At 39.9% G+C, this 24,736-nt stretch overlaps 2 protein-coding genes across 2 annotated transcripts in view; one reads left to right on the forward strand and one right to left on the reverse strand.

Moving 5' to 3' along the window:
* gatb (glutamyl-tRNA(Gln) amidotransferase, subunit B) overlaps positions 1-20,957 on the forward strand; it is a 31,779-nt gene extending 10,822 nt beyond the window's left edge. Inside the window, exons 5-13 of the mRNA XM_033967919.2 lie at positions 944-1,066; positions 2,627-2,740; positions 3,697-3,781; positions 4,643-4,687; positions 6,024-6,216; positions 6,793-6,926; positions 18,759-18,837; positions 18,933-19,067; positions 19,523-20,957. Of these exons, the coding sequence (XP_033823810.2) occupies positions 944-1,066; positions 2,627-2,740; positions 3,697-3,781; positions 4,643-4,687; positions 6,024-6,216; positions 6,793-6,926; positions 18,759-18,837; positions 18,933-19,067; positions 19,523-19,648 (1,034 nt within the window). The 3' untranslated portion in view covers positions 19,649-20,957. The remainder of the gene's footprint in view (positions 1-943; positions 1,067-2,626; positions 2,741-3,696; positions 3,782-4,642; positions 4,688-6,023; positions 6,217-6,792; positions 6,927-18,758; positions 18,838-18,932; positions 19,068-19,522) is intronic.
* Positions 20,958-22,021: 1,064 nt separating this feature from the next.
* ern2 (endoplasmic reticulum to nucleus signaling 2) overlaps positions 22,022-24,736 on the reverse strand; it is a 28,685-nt gene continuing 25,970 nt past the window's right edge. Inside the window, exons 22-24 of the mRNA XM_033965041.2 lie at positions 24,536-24,659; positions 24,366-24,433; positions 22,022-24,144 (exon numbers count right to left, since the gene is read on the reverse strand). Coding sequence (XP_033820932.1) covers positions 23,965-24,144; positions 24,366-24,433; positions 24,536-24,659 — 372 coding nt within the window. The 3' untranslated portion in view covers positions 22,022-23,964. The remainder of the gene's footprint in view (positions 24,145-24,365; positions 24,434-24,535; positions 24,660-24,736) is intronic.

Raw genomic sequence — 24,736 nt, forward strand, 5'->3', positions numbered from 1 at the left:
GACATTATAGATTTGTGCGTTATGAAAATGGGACACTAGATTTTACATTATTTATGCATTGCATACATGCATGTTTTATTAATCTCTTTAAATGTACTTTAACTTTAAATGTAAAAATGTATGTTTCTTAGTGCCAGCATTTAATATTTAACTGGGTTTGTACTTTTATTTGTAAGTTTATTTTTGGTTGTTCATATAAAAAAAAGTATTTGTATCAGTTGCACCAGAAAAAGGAAGGACTTGCTTATATAAGCCCATCCTGATCGTCACATGACAACTCAACACTATAGTTGCAACATAACAATATCCATTTAATTACATCACTATCCTAGACACAGATGTCTTGCCTCATATAAACATGCAACAATTTATATGTATGAATTCATACATTTTTTAAAGTTGTTTTTTTAATAAAAAAGTTTTAATTAACTTAAATTCATCACCAAGATCATTTCAAAGTCTTATACCTAAAATAGACACACATTTTTGCCTGGTTCTTATTTTATTAGATTCAAACTGAAGCAAACCTTTTAAGTTACAGTGACTATTTCTTAATTTAAATAAGGACTGGATGCGTACGGGAATGTCCTTGTTCACAACGCAAAACAGAATTGTCAAAACCTTTAACTTAACTATGTCTATAGTTTAATATATCTGATGTTATAAATAGTTTGTAGAATTACGGAATCCTGTAATCCTGTTCATTATTATTCTTATTGCCCTTTTCTGTAGTTGAATTATAGGATATATGTATGTTTTACAGTAAGATAGATAGGGAAACACAAGTGATGAGTATAATATATGCAGGCATTTCTTATTCAATACAGATTTTGTTTTTTAGTTACTGATGTGCTATATATATTTCCAACAAACAAACTTTATACAGTACCAAAAGTCAAATTTACTAGTGTATATGAATTAGTTTTTCTGCCCTGGTTCCCAGGTGTAGGTCTGATGGAGCTGGTGATGGAGCCGGACATGAGCTGTGGGGAGGAGGCCTCTGCTGCGGTGCGCGAGCTGCAGCTCATCCTCCAGGCTCTGGGCACCTGTGAAGGGAACATGTCTGGTATGATGTGTATCTCTCTCTCTCTTTCCCACTTCTCTCCCTCTCTGTGTGTCTCTCCATCTCTCTCCCTCTCTGTGTGTCTCTCCATCTCTCTCTCTCTCCTGTCTCTCTCCCTCTCTGTGTGTCTCTCCATCTCTCTCCTGTCTCTCTCCCTCTCTGTGTGTCTCTCCATCTCTCTCTCCCGTCTCTCTCCCTCTCTGTGTGTCTCTCCATCTCGCTCTCCTGTCTCTCTCCCTCTCTGTGTGTCTCTCCATCTCGCTCTCCTGTCTCTCTCCCTCTCTGTGTGTCTCTCCATCTCTCTCCCGCTCTATATGTCTCTCCATCTCTCTCTTCCGTCTCTCTCCCTCTCTGTGTCTCTCCATCTCTCTCCCTCTCTGTGTGTCTCTCCATCTCTCTCTCTCCCGTCTCTCTCCCTCTCTGTGTGTCTCTCCATCTCTCTCCCTCCCTGTGTGTCTCTCCATCTCTCTCTCCCGTCTCTCTCCCTCTCTGTGTGTCTCCATCTCTCTCTCTCTCGTCTTTCTCCCTCTGTGTCTCTCCATCTCTCTCTCCTGTCTCTCTCCCTCTCTGTGTGTCTCTCCATCTCTCTCCCGTCTCTCTCCCTCTCTGTGTGTCTCTCCATCTCTCTCTCCCGTCTCTCTCCCTCTCTGTGTGTCTCTCCATCTCTCTCTCTCCCGTCTTTCTCTCTCTCTGTGTCTCTCCATCTCTCTCTCCTGTCTCTCTCCCTCCCTGTGTGTCTCTCCATCTCTCTCTCCCATCTCTCTCCCTCTCTGTGTGTCTCTCCATCTCTCTCTCTCCCGTCTTTCTCCCTCTCTGTGTCTCTCCATCTCTCTCCTGTCTCTCTCCCTCTCTATGTGTCTCTCCATCTCTCTCTCCCGTCTCTCTCCCTCTCTGTATGTCTCTCCATCTCTCTCTCCCGTCTCTCTCCCTCTCTGTGTGTCTCTCCATCTCTCTCTCCCGTCTCTCTCCCTCTCTGTGTCTCTCCATCTCTCTCTCCCGTCTCTCTCCCTCTCTGTGTGTCTCTCCATCTCTCTCTCCCATCTCTGTGTGTCTCTCCATCTCTCTCTCCCATCTCTCTCCATCTCTGTGTGTCTCTCCATCTCTCTCTCCCGTCTCTCTCCCTCTCTGTGTGTCTCTCCATCTCTCTCTCCCGTCTCTCTCCCTCTCTGTGTGTCTCTCCATCTCTCTCTCTCCCGTCTTTCTCCCTCTCTGTGTCTCTCCATTTCTCTCTCCTGTCTCTCTCCCTCTCTGTGTGTCTCTCCATCTCTCTCTCCCGTCTCTCTCCATCTCTGTGTGTCTCTCCATCTCTCTCTCCCATCTCTTTCCATCTCTGTGTGTCTCTCCATCTCTCTCTCCCGTCTCTCTCCCTCTCTGTGTGTCTCTCCATCTCTCTCTCCCGTCTCTCTCCCTCTCTGTGTGTCTCTCCATCTCTCTCTCCTGTCTCTCTCTCTATCCCCCTGTCTCTCCATCTCTCACTTGCTCTCTGGCTCTCTCTATGGGACAAGCCAAACCCGGGCTCTGGTCCCTCCTGGTGACTGTTCTTGTGTTTGTGTTTGTGCGCAGAGGGCCAGCTCAGAGTAGACGCCAACGTGTCTGTGCACCGACCTGGAGAACCCTTTGGCGTCAGGACTGAGGTGAAGAACATCAACAGTGCACGATACCTGGCTCGGGCCATTGGTAAGAGATGAAAAGAATAAAAAGGGATTTGTGAAAAGGCACAAGATGGTGGTTGGAAGAACAATAAAGTACAAGATTTATTATAATTTAGATGTTAAACACATTTTTTACAAGCTCTCTTTCTTTGTTTTGGGTAAAATTACTGTCATTGCCTTGACATTTCCAGACATCCAGCAGCTGTAGTGCATACACATAAAGGGCAGTGGTTCAATTCTCACAGTTCTCACTCCCTATAATGCACTGTTGTTGTGTCCTTGAGCAAGACACCTGGGCTGTATAATGTGCTATTGATATGTTTAGCAGGTCGTTTTGAATTTTATGGTTTTAGAAAAGTCATCTATGAATTACATTTTTAAAACAATATAATTGTTAGCACTTACTATATACATGTCTTATGTTACATCAAAGAAGACTGAATGCAGGATATAGAAAGACATTTTTTTATACCATTTAATACTATAAAATGCATAGCTGTATAAAAGCTGCATAGATGGGATAGTAGTATAGTTAGACTTTAAGAATGCACTTCAAGTTTGTAAACATCTATAATTGCCATCTCACATAAAACAGGAGTTCTATATAATGATAAACAATTGCCCGCGTGTTTGCTGCGAGTGGTTGTAAATTGACTCCTCCAGCTGCTCAAAAGGCTCACATTTTATGCTCCGCGGCTGCAGATAACGACTTTAGCATAAAAAGCTTGAATTTTAATGTTCTTTTTGTTGAGTCTGATGCGTAACAAGACCTCACTTTTGTCAATATAGTTTTATTTGCTCTATAGCCGAGTTGGTATTTAAAAGTCATGCATAAAAAAAACATAATTTGTCTCTGTTACAACACAAAGCGAGTTTTGCCAGTGAATGAGAGCAGATGTTTGGCATTTCTACAAGATGAGATGTGCTTGTACGTTTCTATTGGATGTTATGTGTCTATCTGCGTCCCTGTATATCCAACAGACTACGAAATCCAGAGGCAGATCCAAGTGCTGGAGAGAGGAGGGACGGTGCAGAATGAAACCCGAGCATACGACTCCAAAGCTGGGTAAGATGCAGCAGTCTCCTCCTCAGAGTGGGATCAGTGCCTGGTTCATTAGTCAGAGGGACACGAGGAGCAGCGACTAAAGTAATGATGATGGATAGAGCTATTTGGAGGCCACTGTCAGGTGTTATGTGGGCTGCTGGCACACGGCTGAAGCCTACATCAGCCTCACTGAGTCCAGAGCGCCAAGTGTTCAGCTGTAGACAATATGTGCTCATTTGTGTGAGAGATGTGTTCAATGATGAAACTGGCTACGAGTGAACTTGATTATGATACTTTGTTACTCTTAAAGTTAAACGTTTTAGTCATAGGTTGTAAGGTTGTCAAATATATCGAAAATCACATACTTACGGTACTAATTCTGAAAATAGTATCGAGACTAGATACTCATTTGAGGCAGGTATTGATATTTAAAAAGTCACATTCACAGGAGAAAGCTTTCCTGAATAGCTTCATAGACTAGACTTCATAAACTTGCTTTACCCAGTGTTCTGTCAAGATGAAGCCCAGGTTACATGTCAGATCTGTGTAGAGGGGACCCTGGTCATAATAAGAATGCATGTTTTTCAAGACATTTTTGAGTGATAAAAACATCTGTCATTGAAAAAACACAAGATGAAGAAGTTTAATGCCATATTGTGGAATATTCCAAGCAAAGCAATAACATTACCATGGAGATGACTGAAAAAGTTACATGGTGCACTTTTCAGCTACCCACATATAATTATATTCCACAAATGTTTAACCTTATTATTTTTTGTGAGATGGGGGTTGCACATTTTGGTCCTGAGTTTTAGCCTAGTTTAACCCAGATGTAGACTTAGATCCTGGACATATTCATCATTATTCTTCTCTTGTCTTCAGTGAGACTGTCCCCATGAGAGACAAGGAGGGCCTTCAGGACTACAGGTGAGCTCTTTGTATTGACACACTGTTATGAAATCAGAGCAGGATCTGGGACCTCAAACACAACCCCAGGTTAAAAATAAACCAAGGGAAATAAACATATCACTCAGGCTTGCACCTCAGTCACATTTTGATTTGTGCTGCGTGTGCTTTGTATTTGCAGTAATTTAAAGTACAATGCCAGTCAAAAGTTAGAACACCTTTTCATTAAATTTTTTTTTCTTTATGTTTACTACTTGTAGATACATGCTGAAGACATTGAATTCAATATATATAATTATGTAACAAAGAAAAAAGTGAAATAACTCAACTAAATATATTTTTTAAAATATTTTTTGCTTGCTTTGTCAATGGCGCCCCAAGTTCTTGGCCTTACTGGTTGCCTGAAATGGTTTTCCTCTCACAGCTGTGCTTTGTCAGGGTTAAGAAATGTCAGGTTTTCAAAGCACTGATCAAAGCAAAGGGTGGCTATTTTGTAAAATCTAAAACAAATTTTGAGTTATTTTGAAGTATATTTTTGTTTTTACTACATCCCATAAGTATTCATGCATAGTTTTTGATGCTTTCAATGCAAATCTACAAGATTGCATTGAAAGCATCAAAAATTGCTTTCAATGGTTGCTTCCATGCTTTTTGGGGGGAATTGTGGTCTCAAAAGTTTGTAAACTGCTTGCTTTAAAGGGCCCATATTACACTATTTTCTGATATATGTTATAATGTTTTTTCCTCATCCTCATACCTGGAATTTTGTTTTGTTTCATTCACACATTTAACACACAAACCCTGTATATCTAGGCTGAGTTCTTCTCTCAAATGTAACACATTTTGTTCCACCTTGTCACTTGGTAATACAGGAAGTGCTACACTGTGTTTTTAAAATCCATACACCTTGATGATTTCAGCCTTGGAATTGCCAATCTCTAGTGAACTAATGGTAAAAAGTAGCTGTTAACCTGAAAACTACCGCTTCATGACATCCCATTCCCAGAGCATTTTGAGATTTGGGGATGTAGACAAGACTAATAATAAAGTGTTACTCAAACATGTCCGAATGAAACAAAACATAACTCTGGGTATGTTTTTGGGGAGAGAACAGTATTATAACATGGCTCAAGCAATTCATTTAGTGTAATATAGGAGCTTTAAACAACACTTGTGCATAGCACAAGTACATAGCATTTACATCATTACAGGTAATTTGAGTGCAAGTTCTAAGATTGAGCACTTAACACTTGGACAGGTGAAAACGGACTAAGGCCAATGATTAAGTGACTCAGCAAAATGTGTGGTGACATTGTAGGCTCCCTCTCCAGTCAGCTTGTTATTTTGCTGGTTCCAGGTTCATGCCGGAGCCTAACCTTCCTCCGCTAATGGTTTATGAGGACCAGGCCTCGTTGCCCCCTGGTTTGGACCTGTGCCAGGCTGTGGTGATGCAGGAGATCAGAGATACACTGCCTGAGCTGCCCAGTGTGACACGGGACAGACTGGTTCATACCTACAACATCCTGCCAGAGCACAGCTTTATATTAGTGGTGAGTTTTAAAGCAGCCAAACTCTGACTTAACATGCGGGTTAAGAACTTACTGGGGCTATGATCATTTCAAGACTAACCTTTGTGTAATCAGGGCTGTGAAATTAGTCAAACTGTAATCAAGTTGAGATCCAATAGTTTTAAATTGTTAGTCATTTGCTTAGCTCTTTGTAATAGAGAGCTGAGGAGCAACCTGAGATCTGACTCTAAAATGCATTGTTTTGTTGCAGCAAATGCTACAATTGTTTGTTCTGTGATAACTGAACTTGTGCAACCTCGGAATTTGGACTATATACTTGATATGAACTGTGAACTACATAGTTGCAAAGTTACCCTCACTGAAGTGATAAATGCTTGTATCTGTGTTGTGTTTCACACATTTCCTGGAGTTGAAGTAGCATTTATACTACTACTACTATAATCATTCTTTAAATAGTTATTCTAGTTATTCTAGTTTTATTCTAAAACATCATGCTCTTTGCCATCTTTGATTAGCCATCACTAGCAGCACGCTGTCTCCCATGCGTTGGTATGTGCCTAATTAGACCATGAAATGCTGAATTCTGTTTGTGTGCAGAATGAGGATGGCCTGGTGGAGTATTTTGAGGCTGTGATGGGGCAGACCAAAATGAATGCGCGGAAGGTGATTGGCTGGGTGACAAACGAGCTGCTGGGTCAGCTCAAGCAGCGGGACCAGAGTTTGAGCCAGAGGTGAGATCAGAGCCCACGCTGCAATTTCATTGCTCTACATCTTACACACACACCAATTTATTCACTTGTATCTATTGTTTGCAGAGGTCCTAACTTACTCATCACTTTCCTTTCGGTTTCCTAGCTTCCTAATTAGTGATGTCTTTATGTTTTACAACTTTCTGTGGCCAGAGCAAAGGTTTTGTGTCATGCCCTTTTACTAATGATTTTACTGAGATGCTTTCAGTCGTATGCATTTTGATAGTTTAGTAATCACAGGTGATTTTAATGTACATGTGGATAATGAGTTTGACAGAAACACTAAAAAGCTCAGTTCTGTCCTTGAAACCTTTGGTCTGACTCGGCATGTCTGGGAGCCCACCCACAGCAGAGGACACACTCTGGACCTGCTCATTACAAAAAGAGTAAATACTTCAAATGTCAGTGTGGTCGATGTTGCTCTGTCTGATCATTTCTGTGTCTTCTTTGACTTGTCTGTTATTCCCAAACCAGCGGCTGGTCCTGCAGTTGTTCAGAGGAGACACATAAATGATAACACAGGTGCACTGTTCATCGAAACGATACACATTGAAAATGTCTCATGTTCTAATGTTGATGATTTGCTGAACCCTGTAACTTCAAGCGTTTTGAATGGTCTAGACACCATTGCTCGGATGAATATTAAAATGGTTAAAGATAAGCAGAAAGCGCCATAGACGAAGGATGACTCGGTCAGGGCACAGAAAAGGGAGTGCCAGAGGGCGGAACAGGAATGGGGCAAATCAAAACCTCAGATTCATTATGAGATTTACAGGGAAAAATGTGAATGTACAACCACAGTTGATGTAGAACAAGAGAGGGGTATTTTTTCGGACATTTGGAAGTTGCAGTAAAAACTCTCGTTTCCTATTTGCAAGAGTAAACAGATTAACAAACCCTCCAGCCCCACTGCCGTTCAGACTTATTTTCAAATCTAAGTACAATGAGTTTGCAGATTTCTTTAATGACAAGGTTCAGAGCATTAAAAATGCAATCAATTCTACAACACAAATACAAACCCTGCAGCCACCTAGACACTTAGAGCTGACTCACTTTGCACCTGTTACTAATAAAACTGTCCAAGAGATCGTCACCAGTCTGAGTTCATCTACATGCTGCCTCAATGTGTGACCCACTAGATTTCAAAAGTCTGTGCTCAACAGTTTGCTGTCACCACTTGCTTGCATAGTTAACATGTCACTTCAATCTGGAACATTTCCAAGAGCTTTGAAAACTGCCGTTATCAAGCCTCTCCTAAAGAGCAGTCTTGATGTCACACTACTAAACAATTACTGACATATCTCAAATCTGCTGTTTTTAGGAAAAGTCCTTGAAAAAGTTGTTTACCAACAGCTTATTCACTTTCTCCAAATGAACAACTCCTTGGATGTTTTCCAGTCAGGTTTTAGTCTCCACCACAGCACTGAGACTACTCCTATCAAGGTGACAAATGATATCTGCGGTAACACTGATGCAGGCCATGTCTCAGTCTTGATCTTGTTAAACCTGAGTGCTGCTTTTGACTCTGTCAATCATAGGATACTCTTACAGAGACTAGAGGACTGGGTGGGCATCTCTGGTATGGCACTAAACTGGTTCAATTCCTATCTAGAAGGGAGTACTTTGTTGAAATTGGAAAATGTGTTTCATAAAATGGCCCTGACCTTAGGGGTCAATCCTGGGACCCCTTTTGTTCAACCTCTACATGCTGCTGTTAGGCCAGTTAATAAGCAGAAATAGTGTGTCCTACCACAACTATGCAGACGACACTCAGATCTATGTCTCACTGTCAGCAGATAAATATGGACCAGTGGATTCACTCTGCCACTGCATCCAACAGATCAGTGTGTGGATGCAAAACATTTTCCAGTTACACTCAGATAAGACTGTAGTCATAGTCTTTGGCCCAGAGAAACAAAGAGAAAGTGTCAGCAGTCACCTCCAGTCTCTCTCTAAAACCTTCAAATCAGGCTAGAAATATAGGGGTAATAATGGACTCAGACGTGTACTTCAACAGTGCCTCAGTGCCTCAAACCTCAGTGCTCCTCTATGACTGGTCCACCCAGTTAACCTTACAGTAAGAGTCTTTCAATGTGGATTCTCATGAGTTTGTGAACTTGCAAGTATTGCAAGGATCCATCTTACTGTGCAGGATTACTAAACGGCACTTAGATTTGTTTGTAAGAGCCACTTTTACAATATATAACACATTTTACTTTATTATATGAAAAAACTAAACACTATGCTACTTTTTTGCCATCTGCTTTTTTTCCCCCAAGTTATTATTGTGTGGGAGAATCGCATTAGATTGGTCTGTGGACTGTCGACTTATAAACTATTTCTATTCCAAGCTTTAGTACACTTCTGTACAATCTGCTTTAAATTGGCCGTTTGAGCTTCTGAAGGCAATAATTTAATATTTTATTGTGACATCAGGCGCTTTTAGCTCTGCCACATTTTGAACCCTTCCCTCTTTAAATAGAAAGCTTACGGTAAAACACACTCATTACTTTTTGTCGTAAAACACTGCACTTCATTTTCACAGCCACAGAAGCCTAACCATGCAAGGGACAAATAAATAATTGGACATAAACTATAAAGAAGATAATAAATTGACTACAGGAACAGACTTTTGGGTTTAACTTTGATTAGTTTGACTGCACTAAATCAACATCATCATTTTTGTTTCCTCAAAGGAATTTTACTTTTAAATCCGTTTGTGTGTGTTGTGTTTAAATACCTTCATCATTAATTATAATTTGTGTTTGCAAATACTGAAACTATCAAATTTGTATTTATGCAATCCTTATTCCAACCAGTAAAAAACATTCAAATGTACACTCACTGAAAGGATTATTAGGAACACCTGTTCAATTTCTCCTTAAGGAAATGATCTAATCAACCAATCACATGGCAGTTGCTTCAATGCATTTAGGGGTGTGCTCCTGGTCAAGACAATCTCCTGAACTCCAAACTGAATGTCAGAATGGGAAAGAAAGGTGATTTAAGCAATTTTGAGCGTGGCATGGTTGTTGGTGCCAGACGGGCCGGTCTGAGTATTTCACAATCTGCTCAGTTACTGGGATTTTCACGCACAACCATTTCTAGGGTTTACAAAGAATGGTGTGAAAAGGGAAAAACATCCAGTATGCGGCAGTCCTGTGAGCGCCTTGTTGATGCTAGAGGTCAGAGGAGAATGGACCGAGTGATTCAAGCTGATAGAAGAGCAACGTTGACTGAAATAACCACTTGTTACAACCGAGGAATGCAGCAAAGCATTTGTGAAGCCACAACACGCACAACCTTGAGGCGGATGGGCTACAACAGCAGAAGACCCCACCGGGTACCACTCATCTCCACTACAAATAGGAAAAAGAGGCCACAATTTGCACGAGCTCACCAAAATTGGACAGTTGAAGACTGGAAAAATGTTGCCTGGTCTGATGAGTCTCGATTTCTGTTGAGACATTCAAATGAGTCAGAATTTGGCGTAAACAGAATGAGAACATGGATCCATCATGCCTTGTTACCACTGTGCAGGCTGGTGGTGGTGGTGTAATGGTGTGGGGGATGTTTTCTTGGCACACTTTAGGTCCCTTAGTGCCAATTGGGTATCGTTTAAATGCCACGGGCTACCTGAACATTGTTTCTGACCATGTCCTTCCCTTCATGACCACCATGTACCCATCCTCTGATGGCTACTTCCAGCAGGATAATGCACCATGTCATAAAGCTCCAATCATTTCAAATTGGTTTCTTGAACATGACAGTGAGTTCACTGTACTACAATGGCCCCCACAGTCACCAGATCTCAACCCGACAGAGCATCTTTGGGATGTGGTGGAACGGGAGCTTCGTGCCCTGGATGTGCATCCCACAAATCTCCATCAACTGCAAGATGCTCCTATCAATATGGACCAACATTTCTATGGATCTGTAGAATGCTTTCAGCACCTTGTTGAATCAATGCCACGTAGAATTAAGGCAGTTCTGAAGGCGAAAGGGGGTCAAACACCGTATTAGTATGGTGTTCCTAATAATTCTTCAGGTGAATGTATATTATTATTATCAGTTGTAAATACCACCTGCTGGAATATTCCCCAATATGACATTCTTATCTGTATCATTTGTATTTAAGTGGTTTTATTGCACATGAATGTCACAAGGACATACATTCTTCAAATTTAAACTCGAACATATTTAAATAATTCAACATGAATCTCATTTGATGCTTTTTTGTAATTTACATTTGAGCAAAACAAACTGTAGGATGTTCCTCAGCACTCCCATTGTATGGTCTAAATTATGATTTTGGCTTTTTGCTTTTGCAGAGGTTCATTCCCCAAATCACACATAGTCATCTTCTTCCTCTCATGGGTAGCTGTAATCGAATTCTTCCTGCTTTTACACGGGACAGGAACAGCTGGATTTTGCAGATCTCAAATTGGACTACCATAACATTATTTTTGCCTGTTTTTTTTCTTTTCATCTTTTGGGGATGTTTGTAGCTGTGGTAGGGAAAGCAGTCACCTGGTTTTCTACTTCTTCAGACTGAAAACCCACGTCTCACAGCTTTAGCCATGTCTCAGCATCCTTCTGCGTACTGCTGGGGTCGGCTGTGTGATTTTAAAGTATGATTAGGTGTGATTTGGATTATATTTCTTAAGAAAACTTTTTTTTAAATTATTTTTGGGTGACATCAGTTGCTCACATTGCAGAGCTCTACCCCTGGATCTGGGCCCATGCCTGGAGCATGGAGATGCAACTCGGTTGGAGGTGTCCTCATCATACCCCAAGCAAACCCTGTCAGTGGAAATTAGGCTTTAGTGAACAACTTCTCTAAATTGACCCATAAGCAAAGCTGTAACCTCATGTCTGTGGAAACAAGCTTCTGGTGGACCCTTCACCCAAAAGGTTACGTAGTGCTCCTTTAAAATTATTCATTTTATTTCACAATTTTATACAATCTTAGCTATTGTTTTTGCCAAGACTGTTTTGAAAAATTGATCCTTTGCAGAGGGATGTGTTGTTTTGATTGCTCCCTGCTGAACTCCTCCTTTCCCCTGTACACAGCTTTGTGTAAACACTCCAAAACACTCCAGAATGCTAATGACATTGTTTTGATACTTTATGAGACTAAGTGACGTTGCCATGGCACCCCTCACACTGACGTGTCAAAACATCTGAAGACCCCTATCTAACCAGTGCCTCGGAAAATGGCAAAGCTCGTCTCCTACTGCTTCTGTTTGTGCCATGCTGCGATTCTAAATATCACTAACGCTAGTGGTGTTTGAAACTTCATGAAATGGACCATTATTGAATCCATAGATGAATAGATGACTGCTAGATTATACACAAAAGACATATCAGTCCGAAGAGACACTGGTAAAAATGGCTGTATTCAAAACATCACGTGGATCAGCTGAAATGAATGAAAGTGTCAACATTTGGCTTAAAAGGGCAACTGTAAATTACTATTTGTAATAAAAGTTATTGTGAACATAGGCAATATCTTATCTAACTGTACTTTGAAAGCACTTGAAATATTTTGGCTTAAGATTTTAAGTAAATATGTCGATCCGTCTATGCTGATTTACCAATTTAGTTGTCAAAATGCTACATATTTTATTATTGCCATTGAAGTAATGACATCTTAAGATGACACCAAATCATATAGGGATTACATTGCTTACTGCTCTTACAGCAGGCACTACCGGACAAGCTAGTGCCTGCTGTAAGAGCAGTGGACAAGCTAGTACCTTTTAAGAGTTATAAATTACTTATTATTTATTAAGGGTTTAAATTTTTTTTTTTTTTCAAAAAGTCTATATGAAAAATTATGAGTTTAAGTTTAGTTACCCATTCTGTGACAACTAATACATGATGGAATTATTTCCATTCCAAATAATAATTTTGAAACAAAAATTTGGGTAAATGTTGTATAACTGCAGAGAAATATATTCTAACTTAAAACCGCAAGCAGTGATAAAGGGCCCTCTCAACTCTTGTGACTGCGAAGGGCACGCTTCAGTGGGAGGGACTCAATAATCACGGTCTTGACTTTGGCATGTGTCCCTTTTGATACCTTGGAGTACTCTTCATTAGTCCACTGCAACACATCCCTGATGCAAAAAGTTTCTGCCAGATGAGTATGTGGTCTAACTAGGACTGGTTGTGCCGAGACATTCACCAATCTGACTGGAACGACACCCATCTTCACTTAAGCAAGTACTCTGCCTACTCCTAGGCCTTCTGGCAGCTGGGGACTGGCTTGACAGTCAACCAGAGCAGTGTAAGTTTTCTTTCTTGGCCCCTTTTTCACTTGGAACATCACATTAACCTCTTTGCCTGCAGGGACAAATTTTATAACCGTTGTAAAATGCAGAGCCTATATGGTTATCATGGTCACCAGGGTCAATGCCACCCACCTCTATCAGAGCAGTGTATTCTGCTTCAATATGTCATTTAGAGGGACTTATGACATTGGTACCCACCAATAGTGGAACTGAAGACTGGTAACCAGAACAACAAAAACAGGAACATTGGCAAACTCTTTATCCAGGATTTTGAGACCGATGTACAGAACACCATAGTGTGGAATAACACCACCAGCCCCTTCCATAGAGATACTGGACTGCAACTCCTGCTTGCATAGTTCAAGATGTGAGCACCAAAAAACATCTGTGATGGTGGTTACTTGAGAACCAAAATGAATGAGTGCCCTGCAGGACATGCCATTAACTTCAACTGGAACGTCATTTAAGGGTCCTTGACACCTGTCAATAGTTGCCCCAGCCAACACAGGCTTTAGGAATTTAAAGATCAGTGACCTGCAGCAGCACCACTATCAGACATAATAGTGGCATGCAATTCAGCTCTGGTAGGGAGCTACCTTTTTGCTTGGATGTCTGGTTCCTGGATTTGACTTTAAAGGGGATGAGCAAATTTGGATTCCAACTGAGCAAGTCTTTTGCTTTGTTCTTCTTGATTCAGGCCAATGCTTTTTACCAGTGCAGAAAGGTCAGAAGATTGTTTGCTTGCTTCAGCCTGCTCACTTAAGGCACTTGTTAAGCTGGTTTGGACCTGGGTGAAGGCTTTTTTTCTGTCTTGGCTGGTGGTTAAACTTCTTTGCTTCTTTGGCAATGTTTCTAAGCTCAACTTGTAGCTCTCAAAAGTTCAGCAAGCTTTGCTTCATAGGTGCAATACTTGTCTTCAGTCATCCCCCTCATTAACTGCTGTACCAGTTTTGCATCATGGTCTGGAAACGTCTGGCCACCATTCTGCCCATCTTCCACCTCTCGCAATGACGTTTCTAAGGCAGTGCAAAAGAGCATGCAGATTTTCCTGTGTGTTGGGTTCTTTCATAAAAGTGCCAGTGGGTCCAGTGATCTCTGCATGTCACCATAATCTGCTCACAGTTCATTGAAAGCCCCCTCAGGGATTTGCTCTGCTGGGGAGAGATTCAGAATGAGCCTCCTACCCTCTCTGCTCAAGTCTCAAATAATGGTAGCACAACTGAGGTGGGGTGGTAGCCCTCCTGCATCCAGAAGATACTGCATGTCTCTTACCCAGACTGCAATTAGGAGTCTATAGTCTGCATGTGGTAAAGCACCTGTTACAGGCTCCATGCATAGGCTTGATCAGGGCTCTGTGTGGCTGAGACAGCAGGCATGTGATTGATCGGCATTGGTTGGTCTGGCATTTGAACAGGGACTGACAAAGATGCCACAGTTAAAATTTGCCTGCCAACACTAGTGGCCTGGGGACATATCTCGTCATTGCTGGTACTTGCATGAAGTTTCCATCAGCCACCGTGTTTATCTAATAAGGGTGGGCAGGGTTGGACTCTGGAAGGGTGGGCAGAGTACTTGACGTCCAGGGCGATACTGTCTGATGCTGATGGACAGACTGGTATGGGGCCTGATCTTTATAGGGGCTTTGCATATTAGATTGACATGACATACTGTGGTGATGTGAGTGGTTAATCAGATTGGTTGGGCTGCAAATTATAAAAATCTCACAAACCCTCAATATGTTCACAGTAACACTATTTCCGTATCATATGAAACACATGAATTCTTAGGACGTCGTTCACTTGGAAATCGACATCTGGGTCACGGAACCAAAAATGTAAACCTATCTCTATGATCGAGAAAACGGCAGTAATGTCTCTGTGTGTCTTGTGTTGCGTGACTTCTACTGGCTGGGGCTGTATGAAGAAGCGGACTCAGGGAGTGTGACGTCACTCATAGTGTTCGGCTCCCGTCAAATGAAGCTCGTCCAGGCCAGCGGTTACAGGTGCCAATTTGGAGCCGAGTTCCATATTTGGAATTCCGACCGTGAGTATCATAGCAACCAAAGAGCCAATCTGGTGCGAGGCTGTTGAAAGTAATGCCCCTTCCCGCCCAAACTGCTGGTCTCGCAGGGTCGGGCACTTAGCAACGCTGTCAATCAGACCTGTTGCTAACACTTGCGGGAGCAACTTCGGGGAAAGAAAGCACTTGATTTGTCTGTTTTTGATGTTTATATCTTGAATCACGGACACCAGGATCATATAGAGCGAGTTAATACGAACATTTTAAGACCAAAAGGACTTACTACAGCAATTACAGAGAGAGGGGTGACAAGTTTTCAATGTAAAGTGAATTGGAGGCAGAGTCGATGGAGCTGGAAGCATGCCCAAGATCAGTTCCTATTTGGAATGCAGCGGCTAGCCATGGATCTAATAAAATATCTATTAAAATATTATTATGATAATAATGGCAGCTAGAGCGTTAGCTGTGTACATTTATATAGACAGTCTACAGTCAAGGGCCAGCAGTGCTAACTGGGAAAACAGGACTCTTGATGTTGAGGCAGAACAAATGGTCCTCATTTAAACTTAAATTTTTAATAATTTAATTTTATCAGCGTGCTATGACCACTGGATACAGCTCAAACATTTAAAACATATTTATCTGTGCTTCATAAAATATTTGCAAAAATTATCGTTTAGTGCGTTAATGTTTTTGATTTGTGTTACAATCATAGACTGTATTTATAAATGGACATGGCTAACCTACTAGCTGCCACGTTCCAAATAGGAAGTGCTCATGGACACACTTCCGCCTCCATCGGCTCCAATTCACTTTACATTGGGAAACTGTCACCCCTCATTCTGTAACTGCTGCAATGAGCCTCGTCATGTTGGTCTTAAAATGGTTGTATTACCCCGCTCTACATGATCCTGGTGGTTTTATTTCACTATTGTGTAACTGAAAATATTAACATTAATAATACAAATCAGGCACCTTCTTTCCCCGAGGTTGCTCCCGCTAGTGTTAGCAACAGCTTTGATTGACAGCGTTGTTAAGCACAGCTCCCTTCTAAACCAGCAATGCGGGAAGGAGCGTTACCTTCAACCACGCTCCAGATTGGCTCTTTAGTTGCACGAGCGGAATTTCTAATATGCAACTCCACTCCAAATTCGCCCTAAAACTCCTGCCTTGATGAGCTTCATTTGACTGGAGCCAAACACTATGGGTGACGTCACACTCACTTAGTCCATTTGTCAATGGTTACAATCAGGAGCCCTCCTTACGTTATGAAAGATAAAGAACTGCAGCTTATAGAGACCTCAGAGGGCTGATATGGCTTGAGGCCATCACAAAAGTAAAGAAATGCTACAGCATGCTCTGCTGGTGAACATAGAAATGACACCCTTACATCAGATACCAAAAATGCAAAGATTGCATCAGTTTTTTTGATCAATTACTGAAACAATGTGGACTATAATATCATTCATTTCATTCTAAATTAAAAGGTATTTGAGTTTTTCATGCCTGAGCATTGCCAAAAAATCATGATTAGAGCATTACATTGCTTTGTGTTGCCCACACTTACACAAACACCTGAAAACCCACAACACACAGGGGGCGGGGATAGGCCAGCAAAACATACTGGGTGCTGACCTTGAAATTGCAAAAGGCTACTCACAGGGTCAACGCTTTTTAAGCATTATTTAACGGTAATAACTTTAACTAAATTATTATGCCAGATCAGCAGATGTATTCAGTCATCTGGGGGTTTTCATGTGAGGCTAAATGTTTTATGTAAAAAAGGGGAAGGAGAAAATTGAATCCTCATCTTTACTGTTGTAAAAAACAAAACAAAAAGAAAAACTATATATATTAAAAGAATTTGTAGACATTGTACTCTGCTTGTGTTGGGTAAAATGAGTTATTTAATTGAGATATTTGGTCAGGGTGTGTCAGGCTGCAGGTGAATTTGGTAAACTACTGTTGCCTAAACATATCCTCTTGAGCATGTTTTTGATTGATTAATAATTAGGTCTATTACATGGAGGGAGACTGCTCAATGAAGAGTACAAGAGCAGCAAATGTGTACAGTATGTTATTTTAATAGATCCATAGTTATCAGGCGAAAAAGAAAGCAAACGCTACACTGCCAGGCCTTTGGGTTGGCAGATGGGGCCCTCTTGTGGACAAAATATATTATAGCCATTGCTGTACTTACAAAACTTTTCTCACCACTGCAGAAATATACATATTTTTTATATTCTTTTAGACCAGGATAGGTCTAAATTAGGACTATACCAGGTCTAAACTAACTAGTACAATATTCCACAACAAAACCAGGACTTGATCTACTTGTATTATTATTTTTTCAGGTGCTAGATTTTAAGTAGTGAGGATTCAGATCAGAGAATCATTTTAGGTTTAAACCAACTGGATTTCAGCACCTATATGCTTCTTTCGAGTTTCCAAGCTTACATTTTTTTATTAGTCTGTGGAAAAAAATTACAGGAATTTAATGTTAAGAACCTGAAATGTGGTCAGTACTTGTATTGTTATAAACATTAGAGTACTTGGTGGTGGTACGCTACTATTTTTTTTAATTATGCGTCTTTTTAAATTCCAAATCAGGAAATTCCACAACAAAGGTACTTAAAAGCATGTTTAAAAGCCAATAACAATACAAGTAATGCATTCCTCCTGTAGTAATGCTGTCATAATACTGTCACTGGAGTTTCACTGGATTTCACTTATTGCAGCATTCAGGCAGAGCTCGACCCATAAAGTGCAGCTTGTCAAAGGGTGATCCAAGATGACAGATGTGGCATTTCAACACTTGACTTGTCTGACCAGATCTTCTACACACCCAAAGTAGTGCATTATTTTTGCAGTTTTAAGAAACCAGCAGAAAGCAAAACGTTTTATGACTTATAATGGCATATGAAAGAAGAAACTTTGCTAAAACAGACACTTTTCTTGAAGGTTTGAGTGGTTTGCTGATTAAGACCATATTTCTGTAATAGATCTTATCCTCACTAAAGTACAAGCCATATTCGACTTATTTTTAGGGTTAGAGATTGGGTCCACAAACACACTGTGTACTGTATTTAATTATCTTATTCAGTACACCAACAGCCACATCTGTATAATTGAATAACATTACTTCTACACTTCTTAGCTGTGTTTCAACTCAGTTTTAAAAAATATGCATCAAACAATATGATCTGTTACATTTGAATATTGTTTTTTACTTAAAGGTCATTTCAATTTGGAGAAAACCTTCATAAAATTGCACTACGTAACTTTTCTGGTGAAGAGCACGCCGCCTACTTGTGTCCATGGAGAACCATACTTAATGTTTCAAAATAAAGTATAGTGTTAAACTCATATATCATGCATTTATTCACTTTATAGGTGGAAATCAATAGTGAATAGTCTGGGGATAGTCTACAATCTGAAAACCACCAATTATGTAGTTCTCCTTCACAAAAAACATTTCTATTCTTTCACTCCATTTCAGGCCGATCTCTCCATCTGTCCTGGCTGAATTGCTAGAACTCCAGGAAAACGGGCACATCTCCTCCTCGGTCGCTAAGCAGGTCAGGCCATCCCATAAATCCCATAATAATCAGTCTGTATGAGTGAGATAAGTTAGGTTATGTGTAATGTTATTGTTTGTTGTGGTGCTGCTCAGGTGTTCCAGGAGATGTGGGGGTCACCGGGAAAAAGGGCGCGGGCCATAATTGAGGAAAAGGACATGGGGCTCGTTAATGACACAGAGAAGCTGCACAGAATCTGCCAGAAGATAGTGGACTCACACCCAGAGGAGGTGAGGAGAAGGGAAGGTGACAGTTGCTATCTTTAAGAGGAGATAGGTGGAGGTTGGGGGTGGGGCTGCAATATTAATCTCAATCAAATCAAAATCTCAATATGAATGCAATTAGTAAGGCTGCAGTTTTTAAGTACCATAATTTCTGCAGCATTTTCTTATTCTGCATAAAAACTACACTAGATCTGTACAAACATGTTTTGAAATGTGATTATTGTACTATTAGTTTGCCAGTTCATATTTGTCTTTTTGTCAGTTCTTTGTGACACATTTAATTTGAGCTTTGAACATAAATCTCAAAATCTAATAGCAATGCTTGTCAGAAAAATCATTTGCCTGCCCGATCAGCGCATACTCAAAGCATACGTTTTATTTAAATTGAACTTTGAGTTGTTTTCTGAAACAGTTGTACACATGGTTCTGCACTGATGATCCTCCCTGTGTGTCCTGCCTAGGTCAATGCCATCCGAAACGGGAACAAAAAAGTGCTTAACAAGCTGATGGGTCTAGTGCAGAAGGAGACCAAAGGACGAGCCGACCCTGTTTTGGTGCGGGACATTCTAAAGGATAAGACTTCATAAACTCACTACATCTTTTTCTATGTCATTGACGTTCCATGGTTACAAAAGAGGGGCAGCTAGGGTGGGTGTGTGTGTTCACTGTCAGTGCAGATCCCATGCACCTCTCTACGCTGGAGAATGGAGCTGCTGGGTTTGGCCATGGTAGAGTGGTGGAAAAGGGCCACTTGGGAGCTAGTGTTGGAATACAGATTGAAACAGTGTGTAAAATCTACTGCAGCTAAAAAGTTTGAATTAAAAACTTTGTATGTGATTAGAATATTACATTGAATGCCCCTAACTGTATTATCACCAGGGGATTTGTAAATAACTGCTACATCTTAATAGTTAAGAACAACATGGCTAGCTTTCAGTGTGAGCTGCTGATGTGACAAGATATGAGGCTTTTTTGTTATTACATATTTAACATGTAAACCTACTTGTGTCAGGAAAAGACTGTTCTGTTAGTATTTTAAAATATGTTTTAAATTATGAAAATAAAACTCTATAAGCATGCTGTTGTCACTTATGACAATGGTAACAGTGGATAAATAAATGACAAATCGTGTGATATGAATCACAAAATAAGAACCGTAGACCAAACCACTTTATGATTTAGGCCACCAACCATATGCACATTTTTGTGCATTTTGTGCAGTATTTGTTACACCCTTATATTGGCATGAAGTGTGCAGATTAACATCAAAGATCAGTATAATGCTCTGTGCAATTTAATGACTTCCTGTAACAAGAGCGAATGAGATTTCACTATTGACTTTTGTAAACACATTTGCATACAATTTGGCTACACTCACCTAGGCTTTTGTGAAGCTGCCACAGTCATTAGGGGCCAAGTGTGATAGCCAACCAGTCCAGACAGCTGTTTGTACTTTTGTAACATGAAAGTGTAGATTATATGCAAAGTTTATATCAGATCAATTATCAAAGCGATATGGACAATAATATCTCATTTTATCCTAAATTAAATGATTTAATGCTGGAGTATTACCATAGAATCATCATTTCTATGAAGCGTTGCAGTACGTTCTGTTGTTTGAATTGAATAATCAGCAGGACATTTTCTGAACCTCTTGTTGAAGTAAGGACATTTACCTCCCAAATATTGCAGTGGGTGTAACTTTTTCAAATAAAACTTTTATAGTGAATGATGCTGGCGCTCCATTGGACCCAGAAGGAAGAGTGATAACATCATTTAACAACCCACTTTCTGATTCTATATTATATTACTAAGATTTAAATGAATATTGAGTTTCATTGTTTATGATCAGCAGTCATACTGGTGTCTGTCTAATAAAGATAAAACCATACAATCAAAGAAAAAATCTCCAACGTAACATTGAGAACATTTTTCTTTCTTTTTTTTTTTCCTTTTCTTCACTACATTTAACCTGTAACCTATATCTGTACTTTCTACTCCACTACATTTTTTAACTGGAATGAAAAGTAAAAGTATTTTTATTATTGTTTGAGACCTACTGAAAAGGATGAGGGGTTTATTTTTAACACGTTCATTGTATGAGCAAACAAAAATATGCAAATAAAAACAGCTAGAAAAAATATGTAAATTCAACAGAATCACTACATTTGAAGCTTCATTGGTGTGTGCGTGTCACTTCTGACATCTTCAGGTGAGATTACTGGAGTACCTTCAGTGTTTGAGTCATTGGAATATGAGCTTAACTGTAAATAATAAAATAAATAATTTGTATAGCTTACTCTGCAAAGTGACGTGTGGCGAGGGCTTGTCTGGAAGTACCACGGAAGTACATCCCCACATGCCCCATAAACAGACACAAGAGCCTCTCAGAGTGTAAGCAGCTAATTAAGTTTTATGATATTAAAGGTGCTGTACCTGATTTCTACTATCTTGAAAATGTGAAGTGAAAAACAGAACTATTTTGACCTCAAGAGCTGTTTATGGAATATATCTGTACTAGGACAAGACACATTTTTAAAAAGGGAAGGTAAGCAGAATTTTATAGCCTACATACCTTACATTTTATAAACATGACCTGTGTCCTCAGATACAAAGTAAATATCTTAAAATAGCTTGGTAACAAAACTTGTCTGTGTCCTCCATATGTTTTTCTCCCTTTAAGTATTTCACTTGATTTTTTTTTAAGCATATCTTTTTAACTTTGTGCATGCCCTTATTTGTATTTATTCAGTGTGTTTATGTTGCACTTTTTCACCGAAGCAAGTTCCTAGTTTGTGAACTGTGTTCACAGACTATGGCAATAAAAGTCTTCTGATTCTGATGCAGGTTAACGCACTGAACGCATGCTACATATGCTTCCTTTTATGTCATTAATGTGTTACTAATAGCATGATAAGAAAACAAAAAAACAAATCATTTTCTTCTTTTTTTTTTATTTCACTCATTCTACAAAAGTACAAAAGTATATTACAGTCTATAGCAGATCTTCATTCTGGGAGCAGCGTTGCCTCACAGTAGTCGATAATATACTGACAAAATACAATTGTGCCAAATGTTAAAATAATTCTCAAATTAGAAAATCTTCACGACCAATATGTGAAGTTTGAATAAATAGTTGTAAATAGTTTATTTTGTGTGTAATACGAGCCAGTGTAGCTACCTTCAGTACCTTCAGTAAACTTGTCCATTCACACAAATACATAACTGGTACATTTGAATGCAGTATGTAAGTCTAGCATAGTGATAACGGAATAACTCTTGACTAATCATAGTCATTGCAAATCAAACTATGTGAAAATCTGATTTCAAAAATACTAAAAATACTTGATTAAAAATACCTGAATTCCAAATATGAAGCTAAGTTTGACTAGTTTAGATTTCATGATGTGACTGTGCAACGTTAGAGCCCACTATAACAAAGTTGTAATCATAAGTCTTTTAAATTCTACTAAAATTGTATATTTAGAGATGCACCAATCAAACTTTTTTCAGTCCCAACTCTGATATTGACAATTGGATTTTGGGTGTCTGTCTGTCAAGTGAACATATCAAACTAATGAGAAATATGAAAGGAACTGTGTGCGAGATTTTAATTTAAAACTTCATAAACTTGATCTGCCTGTGTCCCCAGATATGAAGTAGACATATTCAAATCATCTTTTATTTAGAACAATTATAATTAAATTATAATAATTTGGTGTTTTGGACAATTATCCAATCAGAAAGCAGAATGAGCCTCGCATGAGTCTGTCGTCTGGATTGCCAGTTTCAATGCTGAAATCTAGTTTTTCTAAAAGTATCTGCTTTGAATCCTCACTGCTTAAACCCCAGCAAATGTGTCAGTGCTGGTGCAGCCTCTGCAGCTCAGTGAGTGAATTCTGGAGGTTCTGAGCTTCTCCTGAGGCAGGGCTAGTACATATACTGAGAAAAGGCTGCATGTGTCCTCTATGAAGCACTGGCAACATACACACGCCTTAATAAAGCATGAACAAAGACTTAATTTCTAATGAGTGAATAATTTGTTAAGAATGATTCAGGCCCTCCTTATTTAATCAAGGTCGTAGGTGTTAAGATTAGGGGATTAATTAAGTAGTTACTCAGTCTTCATCATTCTTTTTGTTCATTATTAATTAAGTCTTAGTTCATGCTTTATTAAGGCGGTGAATACTGTAGTTACTATAAAGTGTGTACCTAGACCAACGAATGCATTTTTCTGGATAGGACAAAAAATCGAACTCCATACAGACTAATATTTGTATTGGTGCATCTCCGGATATTGAAAGTTGTCCGAAATTATGTATATGTGTGTATGTATGTATATATGTGTGTGTGTGTGTGTGTGTGTGTGTATGTGTATATATGTATATAAAAACTGGGCAAAACTAGTCAACTCAAGATTAATATTTGAAATTTTACATATTTTATCTCATACTGCTTTATCACTTTGGACTATGGTGTATAATTCAGTGAATACAATAAATGAAATGGTTTATACTGTACTGCATATGAATGACCTTTGTATTTATGTGAGCCTCTGTGCACGTGTGCACTAGAATTCTGCAAACATTTTGTCAGTGGGGCTAGGGTACACAGAGTTGGGTACAGGGAGTAGGGTACAGGGAGTAGCGTATGGAGAGGAGGGCTCAGGGGGAGGACTCTGAAGATGTCAAAATTCCAATGTAAGGGTTCAGGCAGTGAGGTAGGGTAGTCAGGATCAGAGGGTGGGGCTCAGTGAGTAGGGCTCAGTTGGAAGAGTACAATAGTAGGGCACGTGGGGCAGAGTTCATGGTGCAGTGTTAAGGGAGGAGGGTGGGGGGTGGGGGAGTAGGGTGAGGGAGTAGGGCATAGTGGGTAGAGTAAGGCACAGGCAGTAGGATAGGGCTCAGGTGGTAGGGCTCAGGTAGTAAGGTTGGAAGAGCCTCTCGTGGGCACACACCCCCAGGGCAGTGTGAGTGTGCATGAGTAAGCGTGGGAAGCGACAGGTGAAGTAAGATACAAAGCCTTCTGGGAGCTCGCCCAGAGTCTCCTGGACCTCCCGCGGCAGTTCGTGGTAATGGTGTTTCTGAAAAAAAAAATTGTTATAAAAAGTTTATCAGTAGCTCTATTACAATTATATTTGTATAGTAGCAGAATATTGTAGACTTCTGCCTGATACTACAAAGTGCCAAGTGTTCTGTCAAAGGACAAAACAATAATGAAACCTTTCGTATTCTTCATTATATGGTGATTTCTCTACCACCTAAACCATATAATACACACAGCTATCACTGGGTCCACACTAACCTTATTCCTCATGGCTCTGAGCAGGTCTCTCACTGAGTTTCCTTTATAAGTTCTGAAGCGTCTCAGGTCTACACATGACAAAAAAAAACAATGCAATGGCAATATGCATTCAGGCAACTCTTCATTCTTATAATAAGGGCTGTTTGAGTGTGGGGGTCTCGGGGTTGTACCTGTCTGCAGAGACACTGAGATGTGCATCCTCCAGTTGGTTCGGACCACAGATCGACTTGCAGTCTCCAGTCTGACCACTATGGGGCTGTCAGAGGGCTCTTTTTCTATACGGTCACTAACATCCTACCAACACACACAAACACATACTCAGAGGTTAACAACTCAAAAAACAGAGAGTTGTACAGTACACTCTGTAGTAC

This window comes from Periophthalmus magnuspinnatus, chromosome 1 (genome assembly GCF_009829125.3).
Source record: "Periophthalmus magnuspinnatus isolate fPerMag1 chromosome 1, fPerMag1.2.pri, whole genome shotgun sequence".
In the NCBI taxonomy this organism is placed as follows: domain Eukaryota; kingdom Metazoa; phylum Chordata; class Actinopteri; order Gobiiformes; family Gobiidae; genus Periophthalmus; species Periophthalmus magnuspinnatus.